The sequence below is a fragment of the Coenobita brevimanus genome, chromosome 50, assembly GCF_032717465.1.
Source record: "Coenobita brevimanus isolate Jiangsu-jjx chromosome 50, ASM3271746v2, whole genome shotgun sequence".
Lineage (NCBI taxonomy): Eukaryota > Metazoa > Arthropoda > Malacostraca > Decapoda > Coenobitidae > Coenobita > Coenobita brevimanus.
The window spans coordinates 49,129,667-49,146,257 of record NC_137003.1 but is presented as its reverse complement, the minus strand read 5'-3'; the positions used below and the strand labels follow the sequence as shown (position 1 = coordinate 49,146,257).

General features: G+C 40.0%; 1 protein-coding gene across 1 annotated transcript in view; it reads left to right on the top strand.

Annotated features, from left to right (window-relative positions):
• The window catches only part of LOC145399657 (ATP-dependent RNA helicase DDX42), a 79,369-nt gene that overhangs the window by 37,095 nt on the left and 25,683 nt on the right, over positions 1-16,591 (top strand). The window contains exons 6-7 of the mRNA XM_080272197.1: positions 10,823-11,164; positions 15,560-15,751. Coding sequence (XP_080128323.1) covers positions 10,823-11,164; positions 15,560-15,751 — 534 coding nt within the window. The remainder of the gene's footprint in view (positions 1-10,822; positions 11,165-15,559; positions 15,752-16,591) is intronic.

Below are 16,591 nucleotides of genomic sequence, written 5' to 3'. Positions count from 1 at the left end.
CCTGTCTGTGAGAAAACCTTGGCGTGTATTCAGTATGGATGATAGGTATTAGCATCAAAATGGTAACATAGAAGTGAGTGTTGGAAGACTACTGGGCCCCTGCAAACAGGCCGTTAAGCTTTCACTCAGAGTTGGAGACAAAAAAAAATAAATAAATAAATGGGCTAAAAGGCACCACATCTTGTCGAGGGATGACCTGGGACTATGCAGGGCAGGGGTGAGGAAGCAGTCAGTATAATACACAAAGTACAGAATGCACAAAGTTCCATTATAGAAGAGGAGTGAGAGTTAGAGGAGTGTGAAAACAATTGAACAGTCAGTTAGGTGAGCATCTTAGAGAAGATATATTGCAAAGCACTCTTACAGAGGGTGCAAGGCATTACAGAAGATATGATAGGTGAGGGATATGGTAGGTTTAGAAAGGGTAGGGGTTGCATAGAGCAAATTGCTATATTTGGAATGTTAACAGAAATTATTTCAAAGAATATGAAACTAAGGTAGATTATTAACCCATGGGGATGAAGTAAGGACCAGATGGGAACAATATTTTGAAAGCCTGATGAATGGGAATAGAGAGAGCAGACCCATTGTAAACATAATTGGTTTTGAGGGTGTGCAGAGAAGGAATGCAGTACCAGGAAACATGACACTCTCACTGGTGAAGAACACTTTGAAGTGGCTGAAAAATGGGAAAGCAGCCGGGGTTGATGAGGTGTATGGAGAGATGATTAAGTGTAGTGGAGAGAGTGGAATGAAGTGCTTGCTGGAGATATATAAGAAGGCATGGATGAGTGAAACTGTCCCAGCAGAGTGGAAAAAGTCTGTGATTGTACCCCTGTACAAAAATAATGGTGAGGGAAGTAAGTGTTGGAATTATTGTGTCATAAGTTTTTTGAGTGTGGTAGGGAAGGTATATGGGAGAATTATTTTAGAGAAAGTAAGAGAGATATGAGAAGTCCACAGGGTGGCTTTAGGAGTGGCAGAGGATGTGTGGATCAAATATTTGCAGTAAGACAGATAGTGGAGGAGGCTTGTGAGAAGGACCATAAGGTGTTTATGGCATTTATGGATCTGAAAAAGCATACAACAAAGTAGACAGAGAAGGATTGTGGAAGGTTTTGCACATGTATGGTGTAGATGGTACGCTGCTAGGTGCCATCCAGAGTTTTTATGATGGTAGTGAGGCATGTGTAAGGGCAAATGGGCATCTAAGTGTATTGTTCATGATCAGTGTGGGCATGCAGCAAGGTTGTGTGATGTCCCCATGGTTGTTCAGTACAGTAAATGTCCAATTATTCGGCATCTACAGGACCAAGACGATGCCAAGAAATTGGATTTGCCAAATAATTGAAACACCTGCCCACTCAGTACCTTATATGTATTGGTGAACACTGTCATCACCACTTATGGTATTACAAATGTGTTTGGAGAGAGAACTATATACTGTATGATACTGTATAATACTGTAATCAGTACAGTACTATACCTGAATCTGAAATATATATAAATTAGTGAACATATACAAGTGTTATGACACTGTAGGCCTACAAGTCACAGATAAGACTTCCTGGATGGCTGAAATGATATGGAATATTACCTACCCGCTCAGTACATCATTTGTATTGGTGAACACTGTCATCACTACTTATTTTATTACAAATGTGTTTGGAGGAGTACGGTATACAGTACTCTCTCCAAACGCAAAGTAAAATAGTCAGAAAAATACATAAAATAAACTGGAGGAATATGAATTAGTAAGGTCTTTTGGATGAAAGTTAAACATACATTTAGCATTCATTCTTTTGTTTGTTTTTTTGTGTATGTGAAAGAGAGAGTATTGATTCAAAAAGTAAGGCATTCCATTAACCCCTTAATAATCCCCATTGATGATCAACCTCAACTTTACAGTACTGGTGTCAGTGATGTCGAGTTAGTTTGAGCCATAAAAAAATGTGAACAATTATGGGAAGGGAACAAAGGTCACCAGTATGTTTACACGACTCTACGCTACCATTCTTAGCAGTCAGGCTGTTGCTTAATGTCAGATATTTTCGCCCACATGGCAAATGCACCATAACTTAATGAATTCTTCCATGAATCATAACGAATCATAGCATGGGTTTAGGAAGCTAAAAAACACATTGCTAGTTGTGCCAGATGATTCTCTTCACATCATTAAGAAAATTAAATGGAAGAAATGTAATCTGTCTCTGAGTATGTAGAGTAAGTTTCTTCCATCCTTCTGAAATCAGTGTATTTTCTTTAAAGATATGAAGAGAATATAGCTATGTGTTATTTAGCTTCTTAAACCCCTGCTATGATTCGCTATGATTCACGGAAGAATTGACAAAGTGACGGTTCATGTGCCATATGGGAGAAAACATCTGAGATTAAGCAACTGCCTGACTGCTTGGAATGGTAGCGTAGAGTTGTGTAAACATACCAGTACTCTTCGTTCCCTTCCCATAATTGTTTACAGTTTTTTACAGCTCACACTATCTCGACGTCACTGACACCGGTACTGTAAAGGGTTGTTCAACGCCGGGGGTTATTAAGGGGTTAATGGAATACATTACTGTTTGCAACAATACCCTTTCTTTCACATATAAACACAAAAATGAACAAAGGAATGAGCACTAAATGTACATTTAACTTTCATCAGAAAAGCATTACAATTAGTAATCCTCCAGTTTATTTTATGTATTTTTCCATCTTAGTGTCAGGTTAGGTTTGGTTAATAAATTATTAGGTACAGTAAAACTCAGTTAGGTTAGGTTTAGTTAAACACTTAGGACAGTTCCTTCCACCATTATGCTGAGGAATCAGCATACAGTAAAAAACAATGGGGAAACAGATCTAACAAGCAACGTTTATATATGGGTAATGCATTACAGTATCAGTGGTTCATGGGCTATGCAATTACTGGTAAATGTCATTTTCTGGAAGGTGTCGAGAATGAGCAAATTTCAAGAATTAGCGAGAGAGCTTGGAACGTAACCCTCGCTAATTTTGAGGGGTGGTTACTGTACTGTATGATACTGTGCAATATTGTAATCAATACAGTACTATATCTGAATCTGAAAAGTATAGAATCTAGTGAACATATACAAGTGTAATGAAACAGTAGGCCTACAAATCACAGGTAACACTTCTTGGACTGCCGAGGTGATTACGAACATCTGCCAAACAATCAAAGACTTTCGTAAATGAGGCTTTTTCTCAAAACTGCCGAAATATCAGATCTACCGAATAATCAGCTGTCGAATAATTGGACTTTTAACGTATATATATGGATGGGGGGTGATGAGAGAAGTAAAAATACGAGTAATGAGGAGGGGGATGGCATTGGTAATGAATGGTGATGGATGGAATATCTCAAATTTGTTGTATGCTGGTGATGCAGTACTACCTGCAAATACCGGACAAGAACTTGGTAGACTAGTGCAGAGTTTTGTAGATGTCTGTGAACGTCATGCCTAGTAAATGTAGAAAAGAGTAATGGGATGGTTATGGAGAGAGAAGGTGACTCTCAGTGTGATGTTGCAGTGATTCGAGAGAGACTGAAATTGGTGAGAGAGTTCAAATACTTTGGTACAGTGATAGAAGAGAGTGGAGTGACACAGGGAAGGAAAGTAGCTGTTGCCATGAAGGCCTTGATAAGAAACAGAGGCTTGAGTGTTGCAGCTGCACGAGGCTTACGTGAAGGAGTGTTAGTGCCAACTTAACATATGGATGTGAGACTTAGGTGTGGCATGAAAATAAAAAGTCAGGAGTGAGAGTAGTGGAGATGGGACTGCTGAGGAATGTACATGGAGTACAGAGAGTGGATAGGATATGAAATAATGTGATTCGTGAAAAATGCGGAGTGTGGAAGTCTGTGGACAGCAGAATCGAAGAGAGTATGCTGAGATGGTTTGGTCATATGGAGAGAATGGATAACAATAGAGTGGTGAAAAAGATATATCTGAGCAAATTTGAAGGAGGGAGGAGGCAGGATCGGCCAAGGAGAAGGTGGAGGGATATGGTGGATGAGTGTGTGAGGAAGAGAGGTAGGGAAGTTGGTGAGGCTAGGGAACTGACAAGAGATCGAGCTGGCTGGATGAATGTTGTGAAAAGTGCATGATTAGGGATTTGGCACCCCTCTTTAACGGGACAGTGTCCGGATTGACTTTGTCGGATACGTTTATGTGAAGCTACAAAATGTGGTGAATGTTTTTGGTGTATCAGATAGAGCCAGGATTCTGGGGGCTTGAATGTTGAGTGAATGGAAGCAAGGCCCATTGGACTGGGCAGACTTGGGCTGTCTGGATGTTGCTACTTCTCACTCTGCCCTAGGGTGGGAGAGGTCTGGATGGTGATGATGATGATGATGGTGATGAAACTATATCACTTGCATGGATCTGGAGAAGGTATACTGTATTTTGATAGGATGAATCGAGAGGAATTTTGGTAGCTCTTAATCAGTGTCAATGGGAGTGAGCTGGGTGCAGTAGAATCTAATAACAAGGGTAGTAGTACATGTCTGAAGCTGGTAAAAAAATTCAGCACTGGCCTTCAGAATGCATATGAAATGAATTATTTGTGAGATGTGGCAGGAGACATGGATGAGTGGAGTTGTACCAGTACTGTATTGGAAAAAAGTTTGTTTGTACCATTGCACAATAGTAAAAGTGAATGAGTGGTAAAATTATTGTATAATTTGTCTTTTCTCAGTTTTGTAGGAAAGATATGTGAATGTTAGATTTCAGAATGTGGTGAATATTGAATTGTGTGGGTTCCAGGAAGGTAGGAGATAGCCTATGTGACTCAGATATTTGCAGTTGGCCGTATAATGGAAAACTGAGAGAATGGCTGCACCCTTTTTAACCCTAGATCAGCAACCATGCCCAACTGACGCTCTCGGCAACCACCGGCCACATGTGGCCAGATTTGGGAATTGGAAAAAAAATACTTATATGCATTGCACATTTATAAAAAAAAATTCACATGTAAAGTAAAGACTAATGAAAATATTGGCACAAAAAAAAAAAAAAAAAAGTAAGGAATTTTTTTTATTGTAAATTTTTTTCTAAAGGCACTGAAAACCTGTCAAAATTATACTTATTGTAACATATTTGGCTATAACTTTGTTTGCAGCCTTCTCAAGGGTTGCCGACAAGGATATGTTGATTCCAGACATCCCTCTTGATGGTCATGTTAGTGCCTAGAAAAAACACACACACACACACACACACACACACACCATACAAACATTGTTTGCAACCATGGCCACATGTGGCCTTTTTCAATATATTAGAGAAATAAAAAACACGAGCAACCCAGACGCACATTGAATCAAAAGTACAAGCCAAGAGGGGAAGCTACCAGGATGGTGAGCCAAATTCTCAAAATGGCGCCATGGCGCCAAGCTTTTAAACTTTGTCTGGCCAGATGTGGCCGGTGGTTGCTGATGTAGGGTTAAATTTACTGGTCAGCAGAGTGGTCTCTACCATACAGATATTGTAAGAGCAGCTTAATTTTTTTAACTACACATATGTATGTTTTTTTTTTTTTTTTTTTTTTTTTTTTTTATGTGTCCGACTCTGGGCATAGGCTTCACAGCCTGCTATGAAGGCCCAGCAGTCCTCCTACATACCATACACCTTTACATGTCACCACTTCGGCGCTAACACCCACCGTCCATATTGAATACATGCTAGGGCTGTCTCATACAGGACTGGTGTATTGGTATTAGCGGGGGTATTTTTACGACATGTCGGTGGGTCTTCTGGTAGATCAGTAAAGCCTGATTTAATGAAATTCAAATCCTTAAACTGTTTGCTTGAGAGTTGAAACTGAGAATTTTAAAAGTTTATTTGTTAATTGAATGCTTGTGTGACACATTGTAATATGCACTCTCCGTGTTAATAGCTCTCTCACATTTGTTGCTTTCCTTTTCTTATATCTCAGTTCTACATATCCTGTTGATTAGTGGAGAGTAGGGTTAGGTTGATGTTGATTATGATGATTGTCATCATCATCATCCATATACAGTCATGCCCAAGTATGTAATCAGTCAACAGAACAATTAAAGAAGTTACTCCTAGTTTCAGGTCAGCAGTCATGGAGTTGACTTACACAGTACACCCTCTATATAACGAAATAATTGGTACCAGACCCTTGACGTTAAAGCCGATACAATAATCCCTGTACTGTCCGGATGCCCACTTACTGGACATTGTGGGCCTGGACCTTCAGAACCCAAAAACCAAAAAAAGAAAAAATCCTCCCAAAATCCGAATTTTTTCCCACCCGTAATTTGAAATTGCCGCATGGTGCTGAACAGGCCAGCTGTGTTTACACACGGCCTCTTCACCCCTTCCTTCCTCCCTCCCCACCAGTTACTGCCTAACTGCCATCACGAGTAGATGCTTATCGCAGTGGATGCCGCACGTGCTCATTTTTGTGAATAAACAGTGAATAAACTGCAATATCTCGCCACTAGACCACATGGGAATATACACTGTTGTGCAGTGTTAAGAAATTAGAATTTAGAATGCAAAGGATTAACTGTGGAGTTGAAACTGGTGTGGTGCAATTAAGAACAGAGTGTGCAGTGTTAAACAGTTATAACTCATAGTGCAAAGAATTAAGTGCAGCACAGCACTGGATTACTGTACGTGCTTCAAGAGCATTTTCACCATTGCCAAAGCCTTAGAGAAGGCAGCCACAGACGTGCTGTAAGTACCCTGTACACTGCTAATTATTTTCCATAACCACTTCTAATTCCTCATTCTCTGGTTCTTTTTCATTTATTTCATGCTTTATGTCCATTACTGGTGTGAATAGAGTCTTAAATAGGTTTAAATAGGTGCTATGCATGTCTGGTAGGGAGTTATTTAGCTGGCTTTCAAAGTTAGGCGTGGTTAGGGTCAGTAAGTCCCAGTCCAGCAGGCAGGGGCGCAGTTTCTGGACAGGACCACTTTCCAGACATGCCTTTGGCTCTATTACATCTGATAGTGGAGGGATTACTCTAGTTCAATAAAGCCAAACACCATGCTGTTCAGTAATATCCCAGGCATTGTGGCTGTTACCAAACAAAGATCGTTAAATATAGAGCGTCGTTCGGCCGTACAGTCATACACAGTAACTTACAGCCAGGTCCAAATGGCTCTTTTTCTCAATAAATACTCAATTTACGGCTTCTCTCATGATGATGGTCACCCAGAGACTGGTGCGTCATTCAGCAGGATGTGGAGGAGGGGGGGGTAACACAACAGTGGTCAGTGTTTCCCATGTGTCCATTCTTTTACCAAACAAAATTTGTTAAATGAATATATCATTTGGCCAGTTCAAGGTGGTGGTGGTGGTGGTGGTGGTGGTGGTGATGGTCGTGGTTGTCATATGGACCTCCTTTCCTACCATAGGGCAGGGTGAGGAGTAGACAGCCTAAGTTTGCCCAGTTCAATGAGCCACACTTCAATTCACTCATCATTCAAGCCCATGGAATCCTGGCTCCATCAGATAGGCCAAAAATCTTTCACCACATTCTATGGCATCACGTATACCTACCTGATAAAGGCCCATTTATTGGGTTTGGTATATTGAGGGTTTACTTTATGATAATTGTGGTGGCTGCTTACAACAGTCCAGTGCATACATGGTGCTGCCTGAACAAGCTAACAGTCAGACATTTGAGCCAAGATGGCACTTAGTGTTTAAATGCACAGAACCCCAATTTAAAGTCTCTGTGCACACAGCCTGCTTCACACCACTCCTTTGAAAACCGTGTCTAGCTCGTCCACGCTCTTTCATGTCCCTTTCACATTCCTTGTACCATAGATGCATCTCCATGTACCCCATCATATCCTTGAGCTGCTTTGCCTGCATGACCATGAAAGTCCCCCCCAAAACTGCAATCTCATCATCTCCCATACCACGTACCACACATAGCAAGTCATCGCAGAATCTGTCTTTTTCTACATCATCCAAACCAGCCTGTGAAGCACACATTGATATAAATGAAGCCAAAGTTTACCAAACAATTTTTTCATTGCTGTAATCCTTTTATTCACACTTATTACATTCATGGCACATTCCTCCCATTTTTCCTCAACCAGGATACCCACACCACCATATCAGTCTACACTTCCATGCCAAAATATCTTATACATACAATCCTTACATTCTAGTGAAATTGCGATCATTTTGCCGTCATTATTTTGAAAATGGGTCTAACTTTTTCTTCATTACAGTGATTTATTGCATAGCCAACTGTCATATAACAAGACCTGGCTGTATCTACTCAGATGGTATTTAGTGCATAGAACCCACACAAATGGAGGGGTTACTGTACTTCATTGCAGAGTGTTTTACTATAATTTCTCACTTAGTACTGTACTGTAGGTGTGTTCTGTGACTCTACTTTTGGATAACAACAAATTTATGAGAGCAGGTTATGTCCCAGCTGGAAATATATAACATTATCTCCAGGAATAATCATAACCAGGGCTGTATGTAATAAATTGCATCTCATGTTGTGGCTAGATGTATCTATTGAATTAGTAGGAGAAAGTAAGAAGAGAGTGGATGAGGAATTTGGAAGGAATTTGAGTGTAAAGTGGAGGGAATGTAAGAAAATGTCCTGGAAAGAGGTAAAGAGAGTTAGACAGGGCGACAGTGAAGTTAGTCGGGGAGTGAAAGATAAAATGGTAGATTACTAGTGGAGAAGGGAGAAAAAGTGAGCAGATGGAGAGAACAGTTTAAGGAATTGTTGAAATAGAGAATGAAAGTAATGCGAGCATAAATGGCTGGGGAATGGCTGGGAGAAGAAGGGATGTGAGAGAAGAGGAAGAAATCAGTAGAATGGAAGTTGTGGAAGCAATAAAGAAAGTCAAAATGGGGAAAGCCCCAGGAATTGATGGAGTGTGTGGTGAAATACTGAAGCATGGGGGAGAGATAGTTGTAGAATGGATGTGGAAGATGTGCAGATTGGCCTGGGAGGAAGGTAGATTCCTGGGGGACTGGAAGTCAGGGTTAATTATTCCCTTGTACAAAGGAAAAGGGGAAAAAGAAGTGTGTGGTAATCATAGAGGCACTTGTCTTCTTAGTGTAATAGGAAAAGTATATGGTAGGATACATATCCCTATTGACAGAGTTAGGGGAATAACAGAGGAATTAGTTGGAGAAGAACAGGGACATTTTAGGAAAGGAAGAGGTTATATAGATCAGATATTCATTCTTAGATCTTTAGTGGAAAAGTTTCTAGAGAAGGAAAGAAGTTGTATGCAGCCTTCATGGATTTGGGGAAAGCTTATTACAGGGTGGATAGACAAGGATTGTGGAAAGTATTCAGAATATACAGAGTAGATGGGAAGTTGTTGAATGCCGTGATGATTATGTATGAGGATACTAAGGCTGCAGTGCATGTAGATAGTGAACTGAGTGAATTTTTCTACTTGAAGGTTGGATTGAAACAGGGATGTGTCATGTCTCCATGGTTGTTCAATCAGTATATGGATGGGGTTATAAAAGAGATACAAGGTCGGGCAGTGGATGTTGGAGTGGCCCTAATGAGAGAGGGCAGTTTTTAGAAACTCCCTGTACTGTTGTTTGCAGATGATACTATGTTGTTATGTGAAGACAAAGGGGAGCTGCTACAAGGCTTGGTGGATGAGTTTGAGAGAGTGTGTAAGAAACGGAATCTAAAGGTGAATGTAGAGAAGAGTAAAGTTATGGTCTTTGAGAGAAGTGAAACCAGTGAATGTACAGTGAGGTTGGATGAAGAGGCAATGGAAAATGTGAGTGCATTTAAATATTTGGGTAGTGTAATGAGTAAAGATGGAATTTTGGAGGGTGAAGTGCTTGAAAGGGTACAACAGGGAAGAAAAGTTGCTGGTTCCTTGAAAGCAGTAATAAGAAACAGGGAAGTGAGCATGAAAGTAAAACATTACTACATGACAGTATTGTGACACCAACTCTAACGTATGGAAGTGAAGCATGGACGTTGTTGGAGGGACTGAAGTCGGGAGCGAAAGCAGTGGAAATGAGTTATTTGAGAGGAGCATGTGGAGTCACATGGAGGGCCAGACTGACAGACAAGGATGTGGAGGAGGGTTGTGGTGTGGATGATGATGTGATAGGAACTGTTAGGAGAAGCAGATTGAGAGGTGGTTTGGCCGTGTGAAGAGGATTGAGAGTGAGAGACTGACAGAGAGTATATGTGAGTGAGGTGGAGGGGGGGAGAGGGAGGGGGAGCCCAAGGATGAGATGGAGGGATGGAGTGGAGAGGTATATGAGAGAGGGGGGTGTGAGCTGGGAGCAGGGCAGTGAGATGGCAGGGGACAGGCGACATGGAGGCTATTTGTTTGTGGTCACTCCTTACGGGATTAAGGCGTCTGGCAATAGATAGATAGATGGATAGAATTTAAAGCAGTTATTTATGTATAATCAACTGCACTTGATGTTGTGGTTAGATGTATCTGTATTGGTGTGTACTGAATTTACAGTAGTTATTGATGTAAAAGCTTATTTTAATTGTTTCAACCCAGGCTGTTCACTTTGCATCTTATGGGCTCATGAATGACCAAATACAAGTTCAATAAAACATGCTCCACAGCTAAATAACATGTATTGTAAAAAAGAAAAAAAAATGTTAAATGAATATAAGTTAGTACAGTACTTACTGGGCAAGTAAAGATGGAGATTAGACTAACTTACATTTCATATCAGTTCATTATTATTGTTATTATAATGCATAAAATATAAAGATTCTCCTCTGGTCAGTGACTCTGAATGTGTTTTAAGTGCTGTACCAGGTATCAATCATATCTTTCTCTCTTAGGTCACGGGATTTGATGCACCAAAGCCAGTAACGAGCTTTGGGCACTTTGGGTTTGATGAAGCACTAATGAAGGCAATTCGCAAGTCAGAGTACACACAGCCCACCCCTATCCAGTCCCAGGCAGTCCCCATTGCACTTAGCGGAAGAGATGCAATCGGAATAGCCAAGACTGGAAGTGGGAAGACAGCAGCATTCATCTGGCCCATGTTGGTACACATTATGGACCAAAGGGAACTAGCACCAGAGGAAGGACCAATTGGTTTGATCTTAGCACCCACACGTGAGCTGGCTCAGCAGATATATGCAGAAGCACGCAGATTCGGCAAGGTTTACAACATACAGGTTAGTCATTTAAGATATTTGTGTAGAAAAATGCCACATTCTCTCCTTAGACCCCTTCCCTTTAAGGGAGGTAATATGAGAGATCTTATTTACACTTTTTACTGTTAACATGTCTGTAGATCTGAGATGTAATTAGAGGGTTATTATATTGCATTCCTACTTTAAAAGTTTCTTAATTCATGCAAACCCCGTGCATTGGCAACAGAATTCCACTTCAGAGAGAGAAAGAGAGTGGCACACTCCGTTTTAACGTTGCTATTGGTTAAGTAAAAACCCATCGCTAGGTGGGGTATCATATCTCGGGGTAGATTTAACATGTATAGTACTGTATAGGGATGCGTTTTTGAGCCTTGGGTTTCCCTACCAACCAAGCCCTGAACTCACCCAGATTAGTCCAAAAACAAGTTTCTAACTAACCTAAACCCCCAAACAGCTTTTAAACAAGCTAAACTAAGCTTAAAAGCAGTGTATAACTCACCTAAACCCAAAAATAAAATCTGAAAAACATCAAAAATAGGAAAAAATCAGGTAGAGTCATGATGTAAGAGAAAATGAAGCAACGATGTTACAGTAACACGAACATATAATTTCCCCCAGTATTTTTTAATAGCACTAATATTGCTTAATTATGCGACTCAAAATGGGTATGATAAGTATCCACTTTCTATATGGCTGCGCTTGTTTATGTGTGTGTCGTGCTTTTGTCAGTCTAAGCATTTACTATAAAACAAGAAAGTTAGCAACATGATTATGAAAAACAACACAGCTCAACAAACCAACAAACTTCAACATACCAATGTAGTTTATGAATTCACTTGCCCACATGAAGGTTGTAAACTTTGTCACATGTAATATATTGGTATGACCACAACCACACTAAGTAGACGTTTAACCATGCACGTACAATCAGGTTCCATAAAAGATCACATGATTCAACATCACATGTCAATAAACAGACAAGTTTTAATAGAAAAAACACTAACCTAATAAACAGATGCCATGACCACATCAGACTACAACTTGCAGAAGCACGTCTCATACGTGAAAACACTTTGGCCATAAACAACCAAACTACCGGACAAGACCGTACCCTTAAATTGTTCAAACACACAAAGACCCGACCACAAGCAGCGACAGTTGCCAGTGACCATCCCACACACAGTAACACAACTGGCAACACTACACAGCCACAAACACCCACTTACTCATACAACCTTCGAAGTCAACCACGTAGCTCATAGCTGACTGCACTTGTAAGGTTTGTCTCTCTTATCCATACACTTTTAACTGTACACTTTTATCAGTCGAAGTTGAGCCAGATGTTGTACATGTCATATCTGTATATGTATCATACAGGTATGTGTTGTATATGTCACATGTTTTATAGTGTATTGTATCTACCTTTACAGTCGCTGATGATGTGTAAGAATGCACGAAACGTCCTATGAAATATAAATACAGTAAATAAAATACTGCTAGTGATGACATGGATCTGGGACATATTATCTACAACCTGAATCGTAGTGTCAAACAGTGTGTACATATGTATACACTGGACCCTCCATTTCCCAGACTAAAGGGGGAGGAGATCAGTCCAGGAACCCCCAAAGCCCAGGAATCGCAAAAGTCTAGCCCCACATACCATTCCCCAGACTTTTACCATACTTTGTCCGAATTCTCCAATGTTGTCTGGCAATTATTCTGATAGTCTAGAGCATTGTGGAATGTAGGCTACACAGTACATATAACATAACACTGACACAATAGCAATAATACAGTAATAACATTGACACAATAATGGTATTTTGCTAGCTACAACCCTAAGAATGGTTGGTTAGACAGTTGTTGATGAGAATGTGGAGGATATGATAGAAGAAGATTAGAAAGCTTAGGAAAAAGGAAAATGAACAAGGAATGGAACACAGCAAGGTGAGCCACCCACTCATCAGCTGACCATGATACAAACACGCAATTACCGATTGTGATCTTGATTGTGGACCGAATCGACAATTTTAGTTGGAATATATTTTAATCTTTATCACCATATAGGTTTGTGCACCTAATTATCTGAAATCCAGTTAAAAATTTGTGCTTAAATTAATTATAATAGAAAATCAGGATTCAGAGTGAAAATTTCTTAAAGTCATCGGAAGTCTTTTGCCTCTAGCATAACAACTCACCTTGACGGGCTTTTGTGTTGTATAATTATCGACTTACAATGCAGATACATTTTTCTTTACTCATAATTAATATTTATGTAAAATAGAAGTCTGTCAAGGCATGTTGACAATCTGAAGGGGAAACATCTGCTAACATTTGCACATTTAAGCTCTGGAATCTAATTTTTAAATTAAGTTATATTAAGTACTTTTTTTTTTTTTTTTTTTTTTTTTTTTTTTTTTTCCAGATTATTATGTGTGTATGAGGCTCTTTGGCGAAAAAAATTGAAATGTTTTCCAATGAAAAGTGCCGATTCGGCATTTAGTCGCACCGAGTCATGTGAGCTAAGTGAGTTGGAATGGATACCATTGACTTTGACCATAAGCATTTTTTTTTTTTTTTTTTTTTTTTTTTTTTTTTTTTAAAGTGTTTTATTGTGTCCAAGCCACGCATAAATTTAATGTCTATCTATCTATCTATCTATTGCCAGACGCCTCAATCCCGTTTGGGGTGGCCACAAACAAATCGCCTCCAAGTCGCCCTGTCCCCCGCCATTTCACTCCCCTGCTCCCAGCTCACACCCCCCTCTCTCATATACCTCTCCACCCCATCCCTCCATCTCATCCTCGGCCTCCCCCTCCCTCTTTCCCCCTCCACCTCACTCACATACACTCTCTTCGTCAGTCTTTCACCCTCCATCCTCTCCACATGGCCAAACCACCTCAGTGTGTTCCTCATAACGCTTCCTATCACATCCACATCAACACCACAACGCTCCTTTATATCCTCATTCATCAGCCTGTCTCTCCATGTGACTCCACAGGCTCCTCTTAAATAACTCATTTCCACTGCTCTCACTCTTGACTTGTGTCCTTCCAACAACGTCCAAGCTTCACTTCCGTACGTTAGAGTTGGTATCACAATACTGTCATGTAGTAACTTTTTCACTTCCATGCTCACTTCCCTGTTTCTTATCACTGCTTTCAAGGAACCAGCAACCTTTCTTCCCTGCTGTACCCTTTCAAGCACTTCACCCTCCAAACCTCCATCCTTACTCATCACACTACCCAAGTACTTAAACGTACTCACATTTTCCAATTCCTCACCATCCAACCTCGCTGTACATTCACTGACTTCACCTCTCTCAATATGCAATAAAATATTTGTAGTGGTATTTGAGAAAGGTAAAAGGCAAATGGGATACTGTATTGCCATGAGTTAGAAGGAACTGGTGGGGTGAAAAAGGATGGTGGCCATGATGCTTTACATGTATGACAATATCTTCTTGTGTTTGTTACAAATGGCCCAACATTGCTCCATTTGTGGGTTAACTCGCCCACTGTTTCTGAACTACGCTTCAACCTGTATTGTTGTTCACGCAACAAGACGAGAAGAATAATTTTATATAACTTGGACTTTATAAATTGTATACTGTGCACAGATCATTATCCCCAACAATCACACAATACTTATTAGCCTATATCACAGTATAATACTGTGACCACATAATAATATAACATGGTACAGATATGAAGCATGGCGATTTGAAAATTTGTCGGGCATGTACACACGAACACACACACGCTATTGCCACGTTAGCCATATCCCAGTACCAGGTGGACCAGTCGGAACTGTTGTCGAATGTACTTGTGCCTACATTAGCTAGTTGAAGTTAGGGTCTGTTATTATATTTAGGGTGTAGCATTGTATACATTACAAGGGTCTGTTATTATGTTTAGGGTGCAGCATTGTATTCATTACAAGGGTCTGTTATTATGTTTAGGGTGCAGCATTGTATCCATTACTGTGTATAGATGCAGTAAATCTCGTAATATGGGAGATGTGCTACATTTCTGGAAATTCTGTTACCATTGAAACTGTTAGTAAATTGTCATGAAAGTGAAGAATAAAGTATGATTGCGGTGTACTAGAATATAGATAGACAGGTGAAGATGTCACTTCTTTATCAGTATTATTGATTTGCTGTGAAGTTGCTAACACAATGTTTACCCCTCCTACTATGGTAAATCCCTCCTGAAAGGGGAATAAAATACAGGTGATGTCATCATACAGTACTAAAGAAGTTATTAGTGATTCGTTCTTTTATTCCTGGAATACCAGATGCTTTTTTGAAACTGAATAAACCTGTCTGTTATAGCAAGAATGAAATATAAAAATAATCATCATACTGAAATATCAGAGGTTGATTTAAGTTTTATCATGTCCTGTGTGCAGGTTGTATGTGCGTATGGTGGTGGCAGCAAATGGGAGCAGAGCAAAGCATTGGAGTGCGGGGCAGAAATTGTTGTAGCAACACCTGGCCGGATGATAGACATGATCAAGATGAAAGCCACCAACCTTCAGCGTGTCACATTCCTGGTGCTTGATGAGGCTGACCGCATGTTTGACATGGGGTTTGAGCCACAGGTTGGTGTTGACACAGTTAGGATTTGATTTTTAAGGTAGTAAAGGGCCCTCACTCCTGGAAAGGGGTAATACAAAATTAGTTGATAGCAATTAAGTAGTGGAGTTGTGTGATATTTGGTATATTGGCAGTTTCCAGGTGTCAGGAAGCTAATACATTACATTTGTTGGCTGATTGAATGAGCGCAAGTATTACATAACAGTGGTCTAGTTGCTAACATGAATTCAGACAGGAAATTAATCACAGTACTCTAATACTAACTGTTCCAGTATCATTATGTCCATGATATCCAATGGAGAAGGCATTTGAATTTCCATTATATTAAAGAGCATATTGATGTAAAGTGGTTGATGGGGGAAGGACTTGCTGTTAACGATCTGTATCAGGCAAGGAGTGAAGCAACTTGAGTAAAAAGTAATTTAATAGGGCTTGGTTGTAGATAGTTTAAAATTTCTTAGGTGTGAGCCATTATACGTTACAGCCAAAAGACTGATTGTGGGTGAATGAGTTTGCTTTCTCCTGTTTTAGGACACCACCTTGCTGGAATGGAATGCAATCCAGCAAGTATGCTCAGTCAGTGAAAAAAGTACCATTGCACACATGGCGTGTAACAGTCTGAACTGCAGACAGTGGCAAAGGAAAACTATGCCATGATTTTTCCCCATGTTAATAAATTTAAGGATGCTGTACCTCATGCATGTTACAATGCCTAGTTGATGTTATTATATGCATATTCAGATGATAATAAATTAATCTTGGACCTTTACAAGCTCAATTGATAATTTCAGGTAGCATCCTACCCCACTTGCTTAATACTTATTTTATCAGCTCTACAGTTTTTT